This window comes from Pan troglodytes, chromosome 12 (assembly GCF_028858775.2).
Source record: "Pan troglodytes isolate AG18354 chromosome 12, NHGRI_mPanTro3-v2.0_pri, whole genome shotgun sequence".
NCBI lineage: Eukaryota > Metazoa > Chordata > Mammalia > Primates > Hominidae > Pan > Pan troglodytes.
Genome location: NC_072410.2, coordinates 97,983,668 through 98,009,114, shown reverse-complemented (window position 1 = coordinate 98,009,114; position 25,447 = coordinate 97,983,668). Strand labels below are relative to the sequence as shown.

At 49.5% G+C, this 25,447-nt stretch overlaps 1 protein-coding gene across 5 annotated transcripts in view; it reads right to left on the bottom strand.

The window, feature by feature from the left end:
• Window positions 1-25,447, bottom strand: part of ADCY3 (adenylate cyclase 3) — a 100,577-nt gene that overhangs the window by 44,312 nt on the left and 30,818 nt on the right. For all 5 annotated transcript variants that reach the window (XM_016948150.4, XM_016948151.3, XM_063790056.1 and 2 more), the window contains one exon: window positions 8,901-9,050. In XM_016948150.4, the coding sequence (XP_016803639.1) occupies window positions 8,901-9,050 (150 nt within the window). The remainder of the gene's footprint in view (window positions 1-8,900; window positions 9,051-25,447) is intronic.

Below are 25,447 nucleotides of genomic sequence, written 5' to 3'. Positions count from 1 at the left end.
CCTAAAGTGTTAGGATTACAGGCGTTGAGCCACTGTGCCAACCTCTTTTTTATTTCTTTATAATTGTATATTCTTGCCAAATATTACACAGTGTAGGCCAAGAAAGCAAAGGAACTCTTCCAAACTTGAGTTTATCTGTCTGTGGCTTGAGCCAAATGAGGATAAGGCAGGAAACAGCCCACAGGATGTCACTCCTGCCTTGAGGCTGGTTCCCTGGGGCTGGGGTTTTCAAATAGGAATCCTTTGGGGAGGGTTTCCAAAAGCAATGAGGTATTTTCTAGATAAACAAGGAAAACTTAAGTGCCTAAGTATACTCTCACTCATTGCTGGTGGAGTATAAGTTGTTTGAAGCTCTATAGGAGGCCGGACGTGGTGGCTCATGCCTGTAATCCCAGCACTTTGGGAGGCCAAGGCAGGCGGATCACCAGAGGTCAGGAGTTCGAGACTAGCCTGTCTAACATGGTGAAACCCCGTCTCTACTAAAAATACAAGAAAAATTAGCTGGGAGTGGTGGTGGGCACCTGTAATCCCAGCTACTCGGGACGCTGAAGCAGGAGAATAGCTTGAACCCGGAGGCAGAAGCTGCAGTGAGCTGAGATCGCACCACTGCATTCCAACCTGGGCGACAGAGCAAGACTCTGTCTCAACAAAACAAAACAAAACAAAAAAAGCACATTCCAGGTTCCTCAAAAAATTAAACACAGAACTACCATATGACCTGGCAATTCCGCTTTTGGGTATATATCCAAAAGAACTGAAAACAGGGACTCAAACAGATATCTGTACACCGGTGTTCACAGCAGCACCATTCCCAATAGCAAAGCCGCAGAAAACACCCAAATGTCCAAATGAACAAACAAAACGTGGTGTATACATGCAAGGAGATATCAGCCTTAACGGGAAAGAAATGCTGATCTGCGCGACGACACAGAAGAACCTTGAAGACATCATGCTAAGTGAAATAAGCCAGTCAAAAAGGGACAAATACATGATTCCGCTTATATAAAGGACCTAGTAGAGGCAAATTCAGAGACACAGTAGAACAGTGGTTACCAGAGTCTGGGAGAATGGGCAGTTATTGTTTAATGGGCATAGAGTTTCTCTTTGGGATGATGAAAAAGTTCTGGAAACGGACAGTGGTGATGGCTGCACGACATTGTGAATGCACTTAATGCCACTGAATTGTATACTTAATGGTTAAAATGGTAAATTTTATACTATGTATATTACAGTAGCTATATATATAATTTTTAAAATGCAAATGTCCTTTGATCCAGCAATTCCACTTCTAGGTTTTTATTCTTCCACAGATATACTTGCACAGATACACTATGATATAATAAATACCGCTACAAGGATATTTATTACAGCAATGTTTACAGTAGCAAAAGATTGGAAATAACCTAGAAATCTATGGAGAGCGCAACAAAATAAATTGTTACTTCTGTATAATGACTGAACACAGTCATTAAGAAGGATGTGGCAATGCAATACGGATTTAGAATGCTCTCTAAGATAGTAGGTGAAAAGATCTAGTGCCTGTAATCCCAGCATTTTGGGAGGCCGAGGCAGATCACTTTAGGTAAGGAGTTCAAGACCAGCCTGGCCAACATGGTGAAACCCCATCTCTACTAAAAATACAAAAATTAGGCAGGCGTGGTGGTGCATGCCTATAGTCCCAGCTACTTGGGAGGCTGAGGCAGGAGACTCGCTTAAACCCAGGAGGCGGAAGTTGTGAGTCGAAATTGTACCACTGCACTCTAGCCTCAGCAACAGAGTGAGACTCTGTCTCAAAAAAAGAAAAATAGATTTAGTACAAAAGAGTGAACAGGCTACCGTGTGTGTGTGTGTGTGTGTGTGTGTGTGTGAAAATTCTATAAACCTCTGAAAGGGTACATTAAAAAGATAATAGTGACTGGTGATTGATGGATGGGGGCTGGATGGCTAGGGGAAATGAAGGTGGGATGACTTACTTTTCCTAGTATACCCTTTTTCATACTTTTACGATTTTATACATGTATACTTTTGCTATAGAGGATCTTATAGCAGGCCAACCCTCCAGCCAAGAACAACTATAAAAGCTGGATAAAATACATAAAAAGAACCTAGCTCTTTAAAGGCAATGGAAACAACCAAAGCAGCCAGGATTTGAGAGGCCAAGATCTCAGGGGAAGGGAAACACATTTAAGTGAGCCCAATGCACTCTGCCATTTTTCCCTTGCGACCAGGGTCGAGAGGCTGGAGAGAGAGCAATGATGAGGGCTTTCAAGGGGCTGGAGAAACAAGGACTGTGAGCAAGGATTCCAGGGCAGAGAGAGTAGAGGGGCTAAGACCCCGGGGAAAGAGAACCATACAACAGTGAGTCCGACTTTCTGAACACTATTACCTTTTAGTATTTGCATGGGGCAAGAGACCAAGAATCCAAGCAGAAAGTGAGACTAAGAGGCTAAGCTTTCAGCAGCCTCACATTGCTGAGGAGTTCAAGATACCATGAGAAAAGCACCAGCCTTTCAGGTAAGACACCTGAAAAGCTATTTCCTATCTGCCCCTGCTCTAACCATCTGCCACAAGAAAAGTAAATCTTCCCTGGAGAGACACAACATTATTCAGAAGCACTACTATTTTCCCATCCACAATATCTAGTATTTAATTTTTAAAAATGCCAGGTGGCTAAAGTGGGAGGATTGCTTGAGGCCAGGAGTTTGAGACCAGTTTGGGCAACACAGTGAGACTCCATCTCTACAAAAAACCATTTTTTTAATTAGCTGGGCATGGTGGCACACGCCTGCAGTCCTAGCTACTCAAAAGGCTGGGGTGGGAGTTTTGCTTGAGCCCAGGAACTTGAAGATGCATAAGCCACTGCACTCCAGCCTGAGTGACAAAGCAAGACCCTGTCTCAAAAAAAAAAAAAAAAAAAAAAAAAAGGCCAAGATGCCAGGTTTCAACAACAAAAAAAGGCATACCCATTGGTATTATTACGGTTGTCAGTCAGGAACTTTAAAATAAATGTTTAATATATTCTAAAAAATAGATGACAAAATAGGAATACATAGTTAGGGACCTAAGTCCAGTTTTTAAAATCAAATGGAAATTCTAGGACAGAAAAATATATAATTGAAATTGATGACTCAATAAAAGAGCTCAACCATTGATCTGACAAACCAGAGGAAGACAGGATTAGTAAACTGTAGATTAGGCCCATCAAAACATTGTCTGAAGTGCAAAAAGAAAAAAAGGTTCAGAAAAAGAAGAGAGATACTTCTGGAACATGGTAAAAATGTCTAACAAGGATATTGAGTCCTACAGGAAAGGAGCGAATGGGAAGAAGCAATAAAAAGATACTGGCTGAAAATGTTCAAAACTGACGAGAGATGTCAAACCAACATTCAAGAAGCTCTTTGAATACCAAGCAGAGCAACTGCAAAGAAAACTCCCAGGCGCAGCATCGTAAAACTGCTGAGAACCAAAAACAAAGAGCATTGGGAAAGCAACCACAGGAAAAAGTATGCATTAATGTAATGGGAGCAACAGTCTATCTGACAACTGGCATTTCAACAGGAATGAGGGAAGCGGGAAGGATAGTGAAATGCTTTTAAAGGGCTAGAAGTAAAAAATGGCAGCCTAGAATTATCTGCAAAAAGTCTTGGCATGATTTGAATGTGTCTGTTCAAAATTCAGGTGCTGCCAATGTAATACTATTAGGGGGTGGGGCCTTTTACGAGGGGATCAGGCCACAAGGGTTAAGGCCCTTTTAAAAGGGGCATCACATAACATTCAGCTAGCCCACCCTTCTGCCATGTATGGACACCAGAGCAAATGCTGGTGCCTTGATCTTGGACTTCCCGGCCTCTAGAACTGTAAGTAGTAAATTTCTGTTCTTTATAAATTACCCAGTTTCAGGTATTCTGTTGTAGCAGCACAAAACGGATGAAGACAGGTATCTTTCGAAAATGAAAGCAAAATAAGCACACTCCTAGGTAATCAGAAATGGAGAGAATTTGGCACCAAGAGATCAGCATAAAAGGTAATACTAAAGGGAATTCTTCAAGAAAATGAAGCAAAGAAATGGAGAAAGGAAGAGCAATTGAGAGGGCAAAACTGTGGGTAAATATAAGTAAAGAATATTAATAAGAATATTACATAAAATAATCACAATAAGGACTTGTGGGGTTTAAAATATGTTGAACTAAAACACATTACACTAATAAGCAGAAAGTGGGGGGCAGAGGCTTGTGAAATGAAGTTAAAAGGTTGTGAGGTCCTTGCATCGTGACTAAAGAGGTAAGTACTAATTTGGGGCAGATGCAAATATGACATAGTTGACATTATTTCATTTTTTAAAGATTTTGACAGATTTGGCAGAATATACATTATTCTCAAGTGCATCAAAACTGACCACATGCTAGGCCAAAAATCAAGTTCCAAGAAATTTCAAAGACTTGAAATTAGAGTATGTTCTCTGACCAGAATAAAGATAAACAACAACATAATTGTCAACAAATCCTCAAATGTTTAGAACTTAGTGCACTTCTACATTGCCCATGGATCAAAGGCATTTCAATGAAAATTAGTAAATATTTTAAATTAAATGACACTGAAAATATGGCATATTAAAACTTGTGAGATAAAGCTCAAACAATGTAATGAGTGAGATCTGTAGCATTAAATGCATGTTTTAGGAAAGAAAGGTTGAAAATCGGTCATCTAAAGTTCTATTTTGGCTGGACCTGGGGGCTCACGCCTGTAATCCCAACACTTTGGGAGGCCGAGGTTTTGAGACCAGCCTGACCAACGTGGTGAAACCCTGTCTTTACTACAAATACAAAAAATTAGCCGGGCGTGTTCCCAGCTACTCGGAGGCTGAGGCAAGAGGATACCTTGAACTCAGGAGGTAGAAGTTGCAGTGAGCCTAGATTGCGCCACTGAACTCCAGCCTGGGTAACAGAGCAAGATTCAGTCTCCAAAAAACAACAATAAAGTTCCATTTTAAGAAGGTAAAAAAGGACACAAATTAAGCCCAAAGAAAAAAGATGCAATGACAAAGTTTAACTTAGAGATAAGAGGCTGGGCGCGGTGGCTCACGCCTGTAATCCCAGCACTTTGGGAGACTGAGGCAGGCAGATCACAAGGTCAGGAGATGGAGACCATCCTGACTAACATGGTGAAACCCCACCTCTACTAAAAAAAAAAAATACAAAAAAATTAGCCGGGCGTGGTGGCAGGCACCTGTAGTCCCAGCTACTCGGGAGGCTGAGGCTGGAGAATGGCGTGAACCCGGGAGGCAGAGCTTGCAGTGAGCCTAGATCGCGCCACTGCACTCCAGCCTAGGTGACAGAGCCAGACTCCGTCTCAAAATAAATAAATAAATCAGAGATAAGAAATGTACAAAGAAAGCAACAAAGATTAACGGTGGTCTGCTGAACAGGCTAAAACAATAAGCCTTAGGAAGACTGATTAAGAAAAATTTTAAAAAGGCACAAATTATCTTCGGTAATGAAAAAAAGGAACATCATTACACATTTCAGACAAAAGATAAAAAGAAAATATTAAGAATGTTATGCCAAAATTTTGAAAATTTGAATGGACATGTTTCTGGGGGAAAAAAACCTCTCTAAAACCTATATAAAAGGAAATATAAAATCTGAACAACCTTATTATCTATGATGGAAACAGAATCTTCCCCTAAAGAACACTCCAGGCCTATAGGACTTCTTCATTAGTGCCTTTTTTATTTTTATTTTTTTTATTTTTAAAGCCAGGGTCTCACTTTGTTGCCCAAGCTGGAGTGCAGTGGCACAATCAAGGCTCACTGCAGCCTCAACCTCCTGGGCTCAAGCGATCCTCCCACCTCAGCCTCCCAAGTAGCTGGGACTACAGGCATGCACCACCACACTCAGCTAATTTTTAAATTTTTTGTAGAGATGGGGTCTTGCTTTGTTGCTCAGGCTGGTCTTGAACTCCTGGACCCAAGTGATCCTCCTGTCTCAATCTCCCAAAGTGCTGATATTACAGGCATAGCCACCTGCCTGGCCACACCTACAGGCCAGCCACATGCCTGGCCATGACTTCTAAATTTAAGGAATAACCCAAATTATCTTCAAACTATCAGGGGTTAGAAACTTCTCAAATTATTTAATGAGTTGGGCATAACCGTAATACCAAAACCTGTCAAGCACGTGGAAAGGAAGGAAAATGGCAGGCAGGTTTCTCTCTTGAACAGAGACAGAAGACGTAAGGAGAATGTAGGTAAATGGAAACTCACAGGGGGCAGGATTCCATCCTTCCCAATGGTAACAGTGCTTTACCAATCCCAGTGGGATTCACATAGATTCCTCCTTACCCTTAAAACAATCTCTCAGCAGGTCATGGTGGCTCACGCCTGTAACCCCAGCACTTTGGGAAGCTGAGGTGGGTGGATCACCTGAGGTCAGGAGTTTTGAGACCACTGGCCAACATGGTGAAACCCCGTCTCCACTAAAAATATTTTTTAAAAAAATTAGCCAGGTGTGGTGGCAGGTGCTTGTAATCCCAGCTACTTGGGAAGCTGAGGCAGGAGAATCACTTGAACCTGGGAGACGGAGGTTGCAGTGAGCTGAGATTGTGCCATTGCACTCTAGCCTGGGTGACAAGACCAAGACTCCGTGTCAAAAAAAAAAAAAAGAAAGAAAAAAAAATCTCTCAAAGAAGGTTTTACATATGGGGATACTGAAGTCCAAAGAGGGGCAGCAACGAGCCCAAGGCCACACTCAGGACAGAGCCTGGCTAGACAAATTCATCCCACTTGGAGAATTCTAGGCTCCGGCTGTGTGCCCAGCTAGGCCTGAGGATGCACCTTACCCCTCAACTCCCCCCACACCTCTGCACCTCCCTTCCACCTAACCTGGACCTCTCCATCCTGGGGCCAATGTCTGCTCTGCCACTGCAGCGTGGGCAGGCAATGCAGAGAAGCACCACTGTGGCCCGGGCAGGCTGCTAGCACCCTCAGGAGCCCTGGGGCACCCAGGGATGACCCTCTCTGCTGGTGCCCAAGCTCCCTGCACTGACCCTGCCCAGAGGAAGCATATGGCCCTGGGTGTTAGAAAGCAGGCCTCATGGCCCCGTGCACTCAGCCTACCTCTAAAAAAGCTCTACGGGTTACAAAGCACTTCTGGGTTTCTCATTTGACCCTCAAGAAACCTACAAGACAAATGTCAATACCTCCACTTTGCAGATGAGGAAAAGTGAGGCTCTGTAGGGTAGATAACTTATCTAAATTATCTACATGAGAACAGCCCCAGGGTGAAACACAGGGCCTTCCTCATCACACCAGGGGGCCTCCACAAGACGGTTCAGTGTGAGTTAAGATGTCCTAGATTCTACAATATGAGACAGACAAGATCAATGCAGACAGACATGCTGAAAACTGCGCAAATGTTATATAAAAAGAATGCTCGCCTAGCTAGGCGGTGACACATGCATTTTTTTTTTTTTTTTTTTTTAGTGCAGAGAACCCAGAGGGATGCCGCCACAGTGCGAGATCAGATACAAACAAGAAATGAGACAGTATTAAAAAAAAACAGAGTTGAAGAATGCCTTTCAAGGGGCTTTACAAGCCAGGAAAGGAGGATTCTTTAAATATACACAGGCCACAGCAACTCCTCAATAACCACAGGTCACAGGGCCCAGGGGAAGGGGCGAATATGATGGGCTACTAAGCCTGGACCTTTGTCACAATGGCAGCCAGGGAAAATCCCCTCCTATGGGGGCCTTCTGTAAGGAATGAGATTGGTAAACGGGGAGGAAGAAAACATCCCCAGGACAGTGGAATCGGAGGCCCATCAGCTAAATGACTTGGTGTGTGCCTCGGAACAGCACTGTCTAGAGAATGTGAGTGAGGCCCGACGGTGGGGCTCCTGCAAGCCAAGGGCTCCGGAGTGGCCCCCGAAACCAAGGCCCTGTCCACCCGAGTGGCAGCATCTATGAAAACAGCAATTTCAGTGAATCAGGAGCACACAGAACCTCCTGAACACAAATGACATGGTTCCCAGAGCAGAGAATCATAGTGTCAACCTATTGAGTTTGTTTTTGAAGGGGAAATAACCCTATGGATAACAGGAAATTGGTGGGTGTAATTTCTGGAGACCTTCAAAAAGCATGTGAGATTAATCCAGGCCAAAACTATGTAAAAGCCTGAGTGACATGAGAACTGGGAGGACGGTGCGGCCATGGAAGAGACTGGAGGAAAGCCAGGAAACCGAGGCAGGGACAGCCAGGCCTCTCTCCAGATGGAGAATGTAAACAAGGGCATCCCCGGGGAACAGGCTGGTTTTCCTTCTTCAGCAGTGACCTCAGATGGGAAGGTAAGGGAGGGAGGAGCTCCCCTGAGTGGGGGTGTGAGGCTGACACACTTCACCCAGCAGGTCCCTGAGGCCGCAGGATGGGTCAAGGCCCCACCCACGGCATGAGCAGGTGCACAGGGTGGATCTGCGGTTGGACCAGCAAGAGTGGTGGTGGAGGCGTGACGTGAAGGAATGCCCGTGATGCCCCTGACCCTGACCTTGGTCCTGAGAAGGTCATCTGAGAAAGGAATGCAGGAAGTCATAGCTGGCTGCTTGGGCAATGCATTTCTTGAAAGGGAAAAGTTTTACATTACAGAAACAAAACAAAGAGCAGGAAGGCAGAAGAGGAGAGATCTGGGTCAAGCAGAAGCAGATTTAGGAGTGAGAGGCTCCCTGAAGCTCAGAAGCTGCCCTCTAATGGTGAGGAGCCCAGAAGACAAAGTTCAGAAGCAAACACCTGAACAGGGTGGATGAACGCCAAGCCCCACGGAGCCAGGGGCTGCCGCTCTGGTTCCTCTCCCTCTGACAAGGCCACAGTCCCTGAGCCCAAGCTCCAGGCCCGAGGCCTCCCGAGAGCCTCACCTGCTGCTGGCTCTGCTCTTCCAGGTTCATCTTCACCTCCAGCGACTGGCGGGCCTCCAGGAAGGCCTTGCGGTGCTTGCGGTCAGCCATGTAGTAGGACATGATGCCCACAGCGATGGCGCACAGGTAGAGGAAGACGTTGGCCAGGATCTGCACCCCAAGGAAGAAGAGAGAAAAGGCCAGGGGTGAAGGCACGTCTTCAGAAAAGGGGATGGAGGAGGTGGGGTGGGTGGTGACCAAAATCAAACCTCAAGTTGCCCAATGTCCAGGGAGGGGCCCAGCACAGCCTTGGACCCCAGAGCCTCAGACACCACCACATGTACCACGGATGGGTGGTCCACCCAGGGGCATGGCTCAAGGCCTGAAAGGCTCAAGGGTTCCAGGAGGGGCAGGGTGCAGGCGTTCAAGCCTGGCTGAGGGGCTGTGGATCCCCCCTCCAGCTTCCCGACAAAGCAAGGCTGGCCCGTCCCTCCACCTGTGACGCCTGAGCAGACCCTCTGCCACCCATTCATTCCTTCACGCATTTGCTCAAGCAGCACTCACTCAGGTGCTCTGCCAATTTGTTGGGAAGGAGGGTGCACAAATCCCAGGTCCCACTGAGCAGGACTGTGTAATCCTAAAAGCTCAGATGGTTTGGGATGCAGCAGGACCCCTGAAGAGGTCCCAGGCTGATTCGGTAGTCACAATGTTTACCTTACACATGTGTCATAGGTTTCTAGTTTTCTGGGATTCACAGGTATCCTCTCAGCTAACCCCACCTGCCAGCAGGTGAGGGGTGCCCAGTACCAATACTCAGGTCTCAAGCTATTGTGGGGGTGTCCTGGGACTTGAGGTCTCCCCCACTGCCTGCAAGGTCAGTACCCCGGCTCAAAGGGCTTCTGGGGCATCAAGTGCCTATTCCCCATCCCTGGCACCCTGAAGATGCCCCAGGTGTCCTGGCCCACTTCCATAGGCTGTAGGGACTGCAGATCTGATGGTCTCCTGCTGGGGTAACCTTGGATACAGATCTGAACATCCCAACCCTGCCTGGCGGCCAGGCCTGGCTGCTGCTACTCCAATCTTTGGCCATGCCTGGGCCCCAACATGGCTGGACCAAGTGCTAATCCTTCCTCCTCCTCCAAGACCACTGGCCTCAGTAAGCCTTTTCAAGCAAGGCCTCTTTCCTGGTCTGGCTCCTCCAGCTTCCCTGGCGCCAGCTCCATGCCCTTCCCCCGAGGCTGTGGCCACCCTCCCAGCCCTGGTTCCCCGACGCCTCGCCTGCTAGGTGTGGTTTCTCGGAACCGAGTTTGGAGTTGAGAAATGAGATGGGAAGAGAAGCGGAAGAATTTCTCAATTTCTGGCCCTCAGGGGATAAAAGATTGGCCTCAGAGTAGAATGTATTCTGTGGTAGGTGAAAAAGGCAAGGAAGTCAATTCTTTATTTTTAAACAAGATGGTCTAACAGACAACAAGGGAGGCTGGTTCTCACATGAATTTTCTGGGTTCTCTTGGTTATCCCATATCTCCTGAACTGTGTTGTGTTTCATCAGAGCTGATCAACACTTGCCCTGAGGATCAACCACCACCACACCCGGCAGAATGTTCCTGCAGCCTCTGTGGCACTCAACAAGGGCCCGCTGCGTCACGAATCAGGAGGTCAGGCGAGTCTCAGTGCTGGTCAGCAAGTCACCGGGTATAGATTCCCAAGCTCTGCTGGCGTCTGGTTCCAGCTTGTAATGACCTGTTGACCTCTTGGGTCTGAGCAGCCCCAGTCGCCTACCCCGTTTGTGGGGCAAGTCTGTTGGGGCAGGACAACCCACCCCTGTCTGAGTGGTCAGTGCCATATGGCCTCAGGCCACCCAGTCAACACCTGAATGGCCAGGCTTATTGGGGCCAGAAGGGAACTGTGAGTGCAGGTTGGGAAGGGGAGGCCTCTGTGACTTGGGGGAGGCTCCGGGACTGGAGCCAGCCTGACTCTCTGGCCAACCTGGGAGCTGGCCACCTCTCCTTCCCTCCAGCCTCCTTCCCGGCTGGGCCTCTGTGGGCCAGGTCTTCTTCTGGCCTTGCTTTTCCCCTTGGAAGTGAGGCGGACAAAGACCAGACAGTGTCAGGGCTGGAGGGAGCTTTGAGGGGAGCTGATTCTCAGCTCACCGGTGAAACTGGAGCTCAGAGTAGTGGTTGGACCTGGAAAATTGCCCAGCCGGTGAGGGGCAGGGTCAGAGTCCAAGGTTCCCCCCGAATTTATGTCCCCATATTGTATGTACCTACAAGTGCAGTGAAAAAGCAGATTTTATTTTTAAAAACTTGCAGATCAATGAAAGAAATACTGTCCTACATAGGAGGTCACCAGGCATGAGCCAAGCCTGACCCTGCTTCCAGCCTGGGGTCATAATCTTTGGGTGATTGGTGTGAAGTTTTTCTGAGACAGTTGTTCTGGTGGGCTGCACAGCAGGTCTTAGGTAGACAACCGAGGGGGTAATGACAGTAACTCCTTGCACAAGCTCAGTGCTGCTCACTCGATAGAGCCTGTCCCATCTGTCCCTATGAGATGGCCAGGCAAGGCTGTCCACACCTACCAGGGAACTCCCTCCCTGCCTGCCAGTGAGCTCACTGATTCTAGAAAATTCTGTGAATGCCAGGTCTTGGGTTTCCTAGAGCACCCCCAATTCTCTCAACTTGCCTCAACTGAGGAGGAGGACCCCCTGGGGCGCTGCCCCCTGTTCCATCCCTATGGTCCCTCTCTCCCACAAAGTCGTGGCTACAAGGCCTGCAGGGAGCTTGGCAACCCCCAACCTCCCCCACCCCACCCCCCGTGGGTGTAGCTGATGGGAGGCTCAGCCACAACCCTACAGGCCAACTCACAGCCTCCAGGGCCAGGCCACAAATCCCACTGGGTGATGCTGCCAAGCCCAGAAAACCTCAAGGCAGAAGCAGGAGCCAGCTTTGAGAGAGAAGATTCCAGAGTGAGCCGCAGGAGCTGCGCTTGTGGTCGGAGAGGCTCCCGACAGGGTCACCTGGGAAGATGGCAGCACCCTGGGGTGCTCACGCAGCAGGCGGGAGGCGAAGGTGGCAGCAGTGCTCCCAGGCAACACTGACGTGCAGCCTGGGTGGGGAGTCCCCCTCCCAGCCTCAGTTTCCTCACCTGTATCCTCACCTCAGCATCACAACATTAAGTCCTAGACACAAGCACGCACTTTATCAGCCTCATCTCCTCTAACTTTACAACCAGTGCTGAGGCAGGTGATGTCACTTTGGTTTTACAGAAGGAATTGAGATTAAATTAAACAAGGTGTTAAAACTAGAGGGTGAGATCTCCTCCGGCATTCAAATCTCATTATTCTATGGTTCAAAACCCCTCCCTAAAGCACTCCTCAACTTATTTACATATTTCACAACCCCATCTTTTCCCAGAAAGGAGTGTGGACTTCTTTTTTGCGGGGGGGGGGGGGGGGGGGGGGCGGGTGGCGGTGGTGCAGATAGAGACAGGGTCTCACTCTGTTGCCCAGGCTGCACTGCAGTGGCACATTCAGGGCTCACCACAGCCTCAAACTCCTGAGCTCAAGCGAACCTCCCACCTCAGCCTCTTGAGTAGCTGGGATGACAGGCGCACATCACTTGTCCCAGCTAATTTTATTCTTTGTAGAGATGGGGTCTTGCTATATTGCCCAGGCTAGTCTTGAACTCCTGGGCTCAGGTGATCCTCCTGCCTCAGTTGCCCAAACAATGGGACTACAGGCGTGAGCCACCATACCTGGCCTAGAGATTTTTAAAACTGAAATTTAGATAGTCACAAAGATACTAGCCCTATAGCACTTAGGTGTGAGCTGCACGCATTTTAAATCTGAAACAATACTTGCAGATTTTCCACAGCCTCCATACACAGCGGTGGCCATTATCGTTTCCACGGCTTCCATACACAGTGGTGGCCATTATCTCTAAGCTAATAAGATTCAGAAATTTCCTGTTTCATATTCACAAATGTGTATCTCACTTAGCAAAATGAATGTGCCCCTCAAAATATGTCTGTAAAAAGTAAGTTTCACTCCTTCAGCAGTGAGCACGGCACTGAGCTGGCCCTAGGAGGGATGGTGGCGTGACATCGTCCCTGTCCCCAGGGCCAGGCAGGTGTGGCCGCAGGAAGGACTTGATGTTGGGTAAGTAGGGCAGCTGCCGTTCCTCTAAAACGCATCCCTCAGGATCGCCTCTCATTACAGGTGAAGAACTGAAGACCCAGGAAAAAATTCTGCCTCTGGGGAAAACTTGAACCCTAGTGAGAATCTGAAATAGGTCTTTCATGTCACCATGACACATGGGTTTCTCTGCACCAGGCCTTGAGCTCTGCTGATCTGGGATTAATTTTCCGGTGCTCCCACTCCAAGGTACGAGTGAGAAGTGACCTTCCTTTTTAGAACTCTTCTCCCTCCAGGGTGGCCTTCCCCACACCCACCACTTTGCAAACCCCTCATCCCATTCTACCCAACCCGGCCCACTTGGCAGGCTCCTGTCCACCTGGGAGCCCTGCAGAGATCTCCCATCTGCTCCATCACCTGTACTGCTGCACCCAAGGCAGCCCCTCCTCCTCCCCCATGTCCCCCACACACGGCCCTGCCACTGTGTGCGGGAAGGTGGGCACTGTCCTCACATCTGTGTCCTCAGCCCATCCTGGCCCCATCCATCCCTAGGTGCCCAGGAAGCCTCACGCTGTTGGGTGGCACAGATGTGGGTTACGACTCTACACTCACAGACTCACCACCCACCCCTCCCCCCTTCAGCCTCTGGTCAGCAGGCGAGCGGAGCAGAAGCCATCAGTAAACATGACCTTCTGGCCCTAGATCCTTCCTGGGACCCAGCTTTGCTGCTTCTAGCCTTCCAGTGAGCACCCCCTATCTACCCCAATCCACCCCCGCCTGAAGAACAAAGAGGAACGAGGCTCGGTCACTCCCCTGAGGACAGCGGACAGGGTACATTTTGGGAGTGATCTAGAACATCAGACAGAGCAGACCAAGAGGCAGGAAGAGAGGTGTGAACAGTTGGGGAGATCACATCCAATCAGGGTGATGCTGAGGATGGCTTCACGAAGACGTGAGCATTAAAGAAAGATGGGGGGGTCTCTCTGAAACACGAAGACCAGCTCAAACACCACACTGGGTGAGTGGCACACAGGAGACTCCTCCCTCTCTGGAATCATGAAGAGCAACTTATTCCCAGGGCTCCTGCTCAAAGTGTTCTGCACACACGGGCACCATCTGACCACCAGACAGAGAGGGAAGAGGCTCCTTGGCCTGGGGCGAGACAGCTGGCGCTCGAAGCCTTACTCCTGGGCCCAAGGGCAACAGCTGTACCTGGGAGCTGACTGCACTGCCCAGTCCCGGGTCCTGGGGTGACTCACCAAACCCATGAGGTTGAGAAGCCTGCTCTGGACACCACCAAAGTCACCTCTTCTTGCCCCATGGTCTCCTTTAGACTGCACAGCACGATCAGGCTCTGTGGTGACAGAGGTGCGCAGCCCCTGGGGTCTCTATTTGTAGATCTTTTTACAAGTTTTCTTAATCCTAAAGTTTTCCTGGAAATAACTTATTTCAAAAGAATTGTTCTGCTTTTTAAAAATATACAACATTTTTAGAATAATAAAATGCATCTCCCAAAAGGATAAACACTTGGACTAAAGTGTCATCTAACCCATGACAGCCTGATAAAGTGTTTCTAATATCCCGGCTCAGAACGCAACCATGAGAACATTCCTTTACAAAATCCTCCCTCCTGGAAGTTTACGCATCGCAAGATCCTTCACGTTTGCTAACAACCCGTAGGGAAATGGGGCTGCTCTAAGTGGGACTGTCAAGTGGAAGTCACCCCATTGGAGGTGGTTTGGTGGCTCTCTTGCCCAAACCAATCTCTTCCTATAAGCTCATTCCAGCCTGAAGGTTCCAGAACACTCTGGAACTGTGGAGAAGAAGCTGAGCAAGAGAAAGCTGCTCAGGGTGCAGTGTCCGTGTCGCCCACAGAGACCTATGACATTCTGTGGCTGGAGGCCAGCCGCACGGGAACCTCGTCATTAAAACTTACCCAGATGCTTTGGGAAAAAGTCTCCTAGCAGCCATGCGGCAGGAAGGAGGAGGGGAGGTGGCCCCTCCAAAGGCAACCAGCCTTCTCCCACCCAAGGAGGCCCAGCCAGAGCCTGTGAGGCCGCCACTCAGCACAGATGGGTCCCACTTCTGGGGCCACTCTCGCTGCAGACCCCTGTAGAGGCTGCTGCAGTGGCTCCTTAAGTCCCTATGAAATGTCCCTACCCCTCAGAGGCCTTCCCTGCCCACCCCTACTCATTCTCCAGTCCTGCTTTGAGGCCCAGCACAGAATGTTCTGCACTTGCCCTTCTCTGTCCTCACTCCTTCGCCTCGTCGCCTGGAAAGCAAACTCCATGCAGCCGGGACACGGGTTGTTTCCCTGCTGGCTCCCCGGCACCCGGGACTGGCACACAGAAAGCCATAGGCAACAACTGGCAGATGGAGGGGCGGGAAGAGGTCAGGCCTCGCAGTCACATAGACCTGCACACGGCTGCCCATAGGCTGTGTGCCCTGGAGCAAGTCGCCTGCCTCTCTGACATGGCTCCTCACTCTTGCAGTAACCCCACAGGCTGTTCCAGTAAGACTGAAAGACTGGGCCAGGCGCGGTGGCTCATGCCTGTAATCCCAGCACTTTGGGAGGCCGATGTGGGCAGATCACGAGGTCAGGAAATCGAGACCATCCTGGCTAACACGGTGAAATCCCGTCTCTACTAAAAAAAATGCAAAGTTAGCCAGGCGTGGTGGGCAGGAGGCTGAGGCAGGAGAACGGCATGAACCCGGGAGGTGGAGCTTGCAGTGAGCCGAGATTGCGCCACTGCACTGCAGCCTGGGCGACAGAGCGAGACTCTGTCTCAAAAAAAAAAAAAAAAAAAAAAAAAAAAGACTGAAAGACTGCACATACCTCACACAGGGCTTGGCACAAAATACCCCTTTCATGACTTTTTCTTTGCTTCCATTGAAGGCAAATTAGTAACTAATAATAACACTTTGAGGACGTTTTACAAGAACCTTCATGTTCATCATTCTATTTGTTTCTCACAACAAGAGGAGGCAGGGCAGAGTTTTCTTATTCTCATTTTGCAAGAGACTTAAAGTCAGAGAAATAAGCTTCCGAGCCCCTAGTCTCCCAGCAGCACTGAGACCGAAACCCAGACCCCCTTACCCTGGGGCCAGGGCTCCCCTCCCTCAATACGATCACCTTAGCTGAACTGTGATGGGTGTCTGCCAAGGCGGGGCTACAGCCGCGGCACAGGGGGCTCCCCAAGAGCTAAGGATCCAGTTAGGACCTGGAACATCTGGGCAGGTGGGAAGGAGGAGTCATAAGGTCTGCAGACAGTGAGTGACTCTCCCATGCTGCCTTGGGCAAATTCTAAGCATCGCTGCACCAAGAGAGACTCTGGGATCTCCAATAAATGCAACCTTAATCAATACAACACGAGGCTCAAGCCTGGGGTGCTGCTGCCATGCCCTTCCGAGCTGGGTATCTGCCAAGTTTCCACCATGTGCCTCAAAACAAAGGGGCCTCCAGAAGCTTTCTGCTTATAACTTGTGCGTGCCTTTGGTAAGAGATGTTCAAAGTCTACCCTCTTCCAAAACAAAGAGGACTTCCAGAATAGGCATCCAGCCCATCTGATATGTTAGGCAAGGTCCCTCATGATCTGCCAGGCAGCTAGAGCAGCTTCTCAGGTTGCGCACTGCCAGGGGTGCCACTACACAGATCTGTCGTGATGGCTTCCCCAGACACGGAACATGGCGGCCTTGGCCCCAGGCTCTACTGTCTTGACTCTGGTTGCTCTCAACAGGCTCCCCTCCCTCCAATCACAATGGGCCTCTCTCCAGTCCTCCCTATAAGATGTGCTATTTCAGGGATCCAAGGCTCCAACCAAAACAGCCTGCCTCTGCTGCCTGTGGAGGTCCACATGTTATGACGAGTCTGTGACCTTACCCTTGTCAAGCTCTTAGCAGAAATAATATTTCAAACGTAAGCATATCAGAGCTCAAAAGAGAATAAAAATGGTAGAAAGGGACCAGGTAGCTGCTTTAGATGAGGTCTGAGGAAGACAGCTGGCCCTAGTTCTTCACTCCCCTGCAAAAGCATCACACAGCCACATCCTTGCAGAGTATAAAGTCTCCTTCCAGCTGGGCATGGTGGCTCATGCCTGTAATCTCAGCACTTTGGGAGGCCAAGGCGGGTGGATCACCTGAGGTCAGGAGTTCGAGACCAGCCTGGCCAACGTGGCAAAACCCATCTCTACTAAAAGTACAAAAATTAGCTGGGTGTGGTGGCAGGCACCTGTAATCCCAGCTACTCGGGAGGCTGAGGCAGGAGAATCGCTTGAACCCGGGAGGCGGAGGTTGCAGTGAGCTAAGATAGCACCACTGCACTCCAGCCTGGGCAATAGAGTGAGACTCCACCTCAAAAAAAAAAAAAAAAAAAAAAAAGTCTCCTTCCTTCCTGCTGGCTTTGACCATGTGATTTGCTTTGGCCAAAAAGACGTCAGCATCTGTAACAGCAGCACATTCTGAAATGCCCGTGAGGGCTGGCTTTTCGTTTTGTGCTTCTCCCATCACCAGAACACCACACACTAAGAAGCTCGCTGGTACAACAGAACAAGAAACTGATACAGCAGAACTGATCCCAAGCTGCAGCTTAGAGCCAAAGCCATCCGAGCCCAGCCCAGATCAGCCCCACCCCAGGCAACCCACAGATGTGTGAGTGAGGAATGCGTGGCATGAGCCACCGAGTTCTGGGCTGTTATGCAGCATTAGGTGAAAACAGCTGGCACCGACGTTAGGACAGGTCTCTTGGAAGCAGTGTCATTTCAACTGAGAAGTGAATGCCAAGCAAGATCCAGCCACGGGAGAGGCCGGAAGGAAGGGCATTCTGGGTGGAGAAGACACTAGCAGTGCAAAGGAGACCCACCTACAGCATGAGGCACAGCCTTCCCTCAGTGCAGCTCCTGATGCGTCTGTGTGTATCTCCCAAGAGGATGCAGTAAGTACCTGAGATCACGGGTGTCACTTACATTTGTAGCCCCAGGGCCTTGCACAGCTATTGGCACATAGCAAACGTGAGCTGTATGAACAGCTACAGTGGTAAAAAGAAGCTGAAAGAACAGTTCATTCTCCACTGAAGTGTTCCCCCTTGATAAGGGAGCCAAAATGAAGATAAACAGAGAAGTGGTTCTCAACCACAGGTGATCAGCCCACCACCGAGGCCATTCCGCAGTGTGTCTGGAGACATTTTTGACAGTCATGACTAGGAGAGCGGGTGCTACTGGCCTCTAGTGGGTGGAGGCCAGGGATGCTGCTGAACATCCTACAGTGCACAGGGCAGCCCCCATCACAAAGAACCATCCAGCCCCAAATGTCAACGGAGCCAACGTCAAGAAACCCTGGCCTGGAACAACGCCTTCTTCCTTTTTGATTCCTGAGTGTTCACAATGAACTTTTTCTTGACCTTTTCTACCAGAGAATAATGAACTCTGAAGCAATGGTGTGAACAAGTAGATTTATTTTTATGTCAATTGTAGAGTTTGTGGGCTAAGAGGAGAATGCTCCTGATACTTACTGAACATAAAGACACAACAGCCTGATCAATGCACCCACCCAGAAGGCCCACGTTTCAGGGGTGTAGATGGTCAAAACCAGAGAAGGCCATCTGGTCAACCTCCCCATTGCCATGCAAGAACGGACAGCTCAAATGTAGCATCTTATCCTATCCCAGGGATTACTCACTTGGACTAGGCTTTGGAGGAGTTGGTGAGCCCTTAAAGTAGGGCAGAAATCACACTTTGCCTGTCTCTGGGAAGCAAGTCCATTGCTCTTGTCAGATTCTCCTAAGGATCTGTTACCCCAGATGACTGAGAACCACAAAACTCCTCAAAAGCTCCTACTGCTCTTGCTGCTTCACTAGACACACAAACATCTGCTCACAGCATTTCCTGTCTTCTCTTATTGGTGTGACCTCATTATTTAGTCACCTTGGTCTCTTTCTCCAGGCCACATAATTCCAATTCTATTTAAAGAAGTCCATTTTAAAGCCGAATCATGTTTGGTCTCAGGTCTTTTTAAAAAGTGGTCAGTTCAACTCTATTGAGTACTCTGGTGAGTGGCGGACCCCATACTGGGCCCTGGAGATTATAAAATTACCTCAAGGAGCTAACTCTACTGGCAGTAAAGAAGCTAGCAGTGGCCGGGCACTGTGGCTCACGCCTGTAATCCCAGCACTTTGGGAGGCCGAGGCGGGTGGATCGCCTGAGGTCAGGAGTTCGAGACCAGCCTGGGCAACTTGGTGAAACCCCGTCTCTACTAAAAATACAAAAATTAGCTGGGTATATGGTGGCACATGCCTGTAGTCCCAGTTATTTGGGAGGCTGAGGCACAAGAACTGCTTGAGCCCGGGAGGCAGAGGTTGCAGTGAGCCGAGATCACACCACTGCACTCCAGCCTGGATGATGGAGTGAGACTCTGTCTCAAAACAAGGGCCAGGCGCGGTGGCTCAAGCCTGTAATCCCAACACGTTGGGAGGCAGAGGCGGGCAGATCACGAGGTCAGGAGTTCAAGACTAGCCTGGCCAATATAGTGAAACCCCGTCTCTACTAAAAATACAAAAATTAGCTGGGCATGGTGGCGGGCACCTGTAGTCCCAGCTACTTGGGAGGCTGAGGCAGGAGAATCGCTTGAACCCGGGAGTTGGAGGTTGCAGTGAGCTGAGATCTCACCACTGCCCTCCAGCCTGGGCGACACAGAGAGACTCTGTCTCAAAAAAAAAATAAAAAAAGAAGCTAGCAGTGAACAGAGGATGAGCAGCTCGATTCTGAGGGAGAGGGGAGAAGTCAGCAAAGGCCCCCATGAGGAAGGAAAGCTTGGGCTGGCCACACTCAGTTGGAGTTTTCACACGTTCTGAAAACACAGAGCTTTCACATATATTTAAGCATATAGATTCTGGATGATAAAGAAAATTGAAACCAATTTCTAACTGACGGCCAATACTAAGTGAGGCAGGAACGAAAGGGCTCCATGCTTTTGCTCATGCTTTCTCACCTATAAGCAATACTGGGTACATTTATTACACAGATCACTTGACTTTCTGAAACTAGATGAACTTGAAAACAAATGTACCAGCTCGGAGGAAGACAAGTGTATAATCTGGAGACAGAAGATATTTAGGAATCCAGATAGATCATCACACAAACTTAAAATGTAAAAACTTGAAGGGAACAGATCACTGATGACACAAAAACACCAAGCCCTTATTCTCTTGTGTTTGTGGCCACGGAACACAGCAAACTCTTTGGATTCTAAAACTTCCTACCTTTCAATTCAGAAAATGACATTTTGAGAGTAAAACTTTTTGCACACCGTCTGCAACAAAAACCCACATCATCTGCTCTCCTGAATCACAGCTTTCTCCTGGGGATTTGATACATCTTTTTTCTCCCCTTTAGTCCTTCTAGGGGTTTCTCAGCAATTCCCTCTTCCCTACAGCCTCTCACAGCCTTCCCAGGGACATTTGGCATTTTTTTTTTCCAGTCACTGGTTCTGATGCAACCCTTCTGGCATGGTTCCTGAATTGCTGTTTTTCCAGTTCAGTGTTTCTGGGCCAGGTGCACCAGCGTCCCAAAAGCAGCTGGTTAAAATGGGAGATTCCAGGGTCCTAGCCCACAGAATCCCCGGCATCTGCATCTGTGCCCTCCTCCAGGTGATTCTCTTCTACAGAATCACTGTTCAAGGTGGAGTAGTAGATATGAAAACAAGGCAAAGAGCTTCCAGCCTTCCTGGGTCTGTAAATCAAACTCTCATGCTGCTGCCTTAGGCCATCTTCCTATGCCTATCCCCTATTTTTCTTCTATGCATTTATTGTCTTTATTTTCTAATAATCTTTTTTTTTTTTTTTGAGACGGAGTCTCACTCTGTCGCCCAGGCTGAAGTGCAGTGGTGCAATCTCAGCTCACTGCAACCTCCGCCTCCCAGGTTCAAGCAATTCTTCTGCCTCAGCCTCCCGAGTATCTGGGATTTACAGGTGCCCGCCACCACGCCCGGCTAATTTTTGTATTTTTAGTAGAGACAGGGTTTTGCCACGTTGGCCTGGCTGGTCTTGAACTCCTGACCTCAAGTGATCTGCCCGCCTCGGCCTCCCAAAGTGCTGGGATTACAGGTGTGAGCCACAGCGCCCAGCCCTCATTTTCTAACAGTCTTCTGATCCCTGGTTCACCCTCACCCTGAGTTAGGTACCCTTTTACCATCTTTTTCCCTTCTGACCAGCATGTCTCCCACACATTCAAAGCTCCATCCGCGGCGGTGCTTTCCACCTGTTGATGCTGCTTCATGTCTCCTGCGTTTAATTCAGTTCCCTGGTTTTCAATTCAGATTTAAAGTCCTTTCCAATTTTCCTTCTTCTTGTCCTGAGAGACTCTGGACCATGGCAGGTCATGGACCAGGCCTCTCAATGCACTCTCTTAGTCACATGACAGAGACTTCCAAATTCCAAAATTCAAGTTCAAGGCCCTGGTGAACCATCACCTCTCCTAAATTCCAGTTCCTCAGCCTCCACTGTCTTGATGAGCACCACCTGCAGGTGCTCACTTCACCCTCACTCAGCAGATCCCAACTTTGGCTGTGCCTTAGAATCACCTGGGGAGTTATGCCCAGGCAGAGTCCACAAAAGTGGAACCAGAGGCCCAGACACTGGTATTGCTGAAAAGTTTCCAGGAGACCTTACGGCGGGACCAGGAGTGGAAAACGCTAAAGTCAATGTGAACACCCAAGCTTGTCATGGTCTCCCCTAACCAGCCCTGATCCACAGGTCTCACTTCTGCCAACACTACGCCCCAGCTAGGAACACAGCACCCAACATGGCGCAGGTCCTCAGTAACGTTGGCTGAATGCCTAAACCAGCGCCAGCCTGCTCTCTCTCACTGAGCTCCTTTCTGTGCCTCCAGCAGGTCCTTCATCCCAGCTGGTCTTTCCAGGTAAAAGCCTCTGGGTCTCCTTTTTCCTCACTCTTGCTGCCACCACCTGGCTCACACCCTTACCTCCCACAGGGCTGGGGACAGACTCATCTCCCTGGTCCTGCCAGTCCACCCTGGAACACATTAATCTTCCAAAATAATATTTTTGCAAGTACCACCTTCTGCTCAAAACACCTCAATAGCTGCCAATTGTCCAAGAGTTCAAAATCTTCATTCTGGCATTCAGGGTCCTATATACTCTGGGCTTTACCATGAACTTGAATCTAAACCCCGCTCCCACAGCTGCCTGAGGTAAACCATCTGCTTTAGCCAAGCTGACGTCCTCAGCATGTCACCAACTGGCCTCCTGACCTCGGCACATGCTGCAGCCCCTATTTTGAGAGCTCTTAAACTTCCCCACGAAAGTGCCTGGGGAGGAAGCTTCTCATTTTACTTGCTAATATATGTGGATCCTGCATTCTATTCAATAAAATCCATGTTTGTATTTGTATTTTTAAGTGTTTAAAAATATTTGCCAAACAGATGTCTCCACCTGTTTCAGTGAAGCGCCACTAGGGCAGGGACGACATCTGTCCCAATCCCCACTGTGTTCCCAGCACTCAGTAGCACCCAGCACGCTGTCTGCTGGGTGAAGGAATGAATACATGGAGGACACAGGATGAAAGGAAATGCCAACTCCACGGTCATCCTGTGGCTTCACATGCGCCAAAGCAAACACAACCCGGCACCCCCAATGTGGGAAGCACGCACTTAGAACGCCCCTCCCCACCTGGCCGCCTTCCGCCTCCCCTTCGAAATCTAGCTGAACCCCGCCTCCTCCATCGAGCCCACCTGAGCCTCCTTGCGCTACATCGTGTTTAGCAAACACGCCTCACCTCCACCCAGACCTTGCAAAGGGCCAGGTGGGAAGATAAACCTCCCAAAGATCTTCCCACAAGACCTGGGCACAGAACCCAGTCACCTCACTCTGCCCTCCTGCTTCGCCTTGACACAGAAACTCTGAAGCTCAGGGTCATGACCATCAGGAGTGAAGGGAGAAGCCCCCCGCCCCGAGATGGGTGTGAGCTGCGCTGCCAGGCCAGTTCTCGCCACTCACCATCCAGCTCCCAGCAGCGCAAAGGCTCTGCTCTCCTTAGAAACCGGAGCTGGTTCCGGGCGATGCCCATGGACTCACTGCTCTCACTCACTCGGATGAGCCTGCCCTGTGGAGGGGAAGGGGGAAGCCCAGCTGGCAAGGAGGCTGCCATGTGCCCTGAGTGGGTGAGGTTAGCTGCTGCACAAGGCAAGCCGGTCCCTGGGGCTCTGCTAGGCAGATGCTGGGCCTGGCTGGCACAAAGGGGTGCAAATCACCAACTCGACAGTCCCCCACAAGTGACACCCCGTGGCTCACTCTTGGTCTTAACTTCTCCCAAGCAGCCCCAGCTTTCTTCCTGTATTAGTCCGTTTTTGTACTGCTATAAAGAACTGCCTGTGACCAGGCAATTTATAAAGGAAAGAGGTTTAACTGACTCACAGTTCAGCATGGCTGGGAAGGCCTCAGGAAATTTACAATCACGGCGAAAGGGTCACAAAACACCTCCTTCACAAAGCAGCAGGAAGACGTGCCGAGCGAAAGGGGAAGAGCCCCCTATAATACCATCGGATCTTGTGAGAACTCACTCACTATCACGAGAACAGCATGGGGGAAACCACCCCATGATTCAACTACCTCCACCTGGTCTCTCCCTTGACACGTAGGGATGATGGAGATTACAATTCAAGATGAGATTTGGGTGGGGACGCAAAGCCTAACCGTATCACTTACTCTCTCTAGCCTTCCACCTGCGAGCTCCACGGCTCCTTTCCCTCGGAGACCAGGCCAGCCACTGCACCTGGGGGGATTTTCACAGCCTAGGAACACTCGGGGCTGCCAAGAGGTCGAAAACCAGGCCAAGTCCCGAGGGGTTCACCGGCATCATGCAGCGATAGCCGTGATGGCTCCTGAGGGTGCCTGGTTCCCCCGGCATCTGGCTCTGTGGGCCCCCATGACCACGTGTCCCAGCCCACTCCCCCCCGACACACACACCTCCTCTCGGTGAGGCCAACACTCGGGGCAGGAAAGCATGGCGGTGAGGAATGCAGCTCCAAACTCAGGCTGGAGTGGAATTTCATCTCCATGATGGGCCTGGGCCTTGGAAGTTGCCACACTTTAAACTCGCTGCCTCCCCTGCGAAATGCAAATAACCACAGGCCCATCTCAGGGTGGGTTGGAGACTCCTCTACGATGTGTGTAAAGAGCCCAGCATCAGACTGTGCCAGATACACAATACATCTAAGTGTTACCTATTATTGTTAGGCATATTATAAATTCCCAAGGTTAATCCTGAATTTATTCCCAATTCTCCAGCTTTCTGAGTCTGCTTGAGTGGGTCAAGGTCATTTTCATCACCTGGGAAGGCAATGTGTGTCAATGGTCCCCAAATTTGGCTGTGCTGACATTCTAAGGCTCCATCCTCAAACACTGCCTTGTACACAGTAGGTCCTCTGTATCCACAGATTCAACAAAACTCAAATTTCATCACAAACATTCAAACACATTCGGAACATCAAAAACATTCAAACCACAACAGCTCTCAAGTAAGTTCCCATCCCCTGGTCCTCCCCCCTTGCCTGTCCAGCCTCTGAGGTGGAATGCTGCCTGTGTCACTGTGCACTGGCTGGGTTTTGAGCCCTGCAGTGTAGCTGCACATCCTGGCCCCAGGACCCTGCCACCCAGCTGGACGGCTCAGCTCCTATCCCATCCCTTTCCACGTCTCATACCGGGAAGACCCTCATGGCAGTGCCAGCAGCTGCTAGAGCCACCTGCCGGTGCTGAACTGACCGACTACCTCCCAGCCCACAGTGGCTGCCTGTGTCTGGGGACACCAATTAACCTTCACACCATTAGTCAACAAGTCCTCCTCCAGCCCCTACAACAGGAGGGAGTGTGATGCCGTGGAATAAGCACTGTCTTTGGAGCCAAACTGGCTCGTGTTCTATCACTCCTTAGAAAGTCCCTTAAAACCTCCCTCTGCAACCTTCTCACATGGAAAATTGCCTCACATGGCAATTAGTATTTCTTGGCTCATATGTATATATGTATTTTATTTTACCAAAATGGTGGAAAGGGCCTGGTGTGGTGGCTCAGGCCTGTAATCCCAGTACTTTGGGAGGTCAAGGTGGGTAGATCACCTGAGGTTAAGAGTTTGAGACCAGCCTGACCAATATGGTGAGACCCCGTCTCTACTGAAAATACAAAAATTAGCCGGGCATAGTGGCATGTGCCTGTAGTCCCAGCTACTCGGGAGGCTGAGGCAGGAGAATTGCTTGAACCTGGGAGGCAGAGGTTGCAGTGAGCTGAGGTCACACCACTGCACTCTAGCATGGGCGACAGAGCGAGACTCTGTCTCAAAAACAAAAACAGTGGAAAGGCTGCAGAAAACTCAACTGTTTTTATTTCATTTATTGATACATGCACCTTCTGCTAACACTATCTTCAGCTTATAATGCGT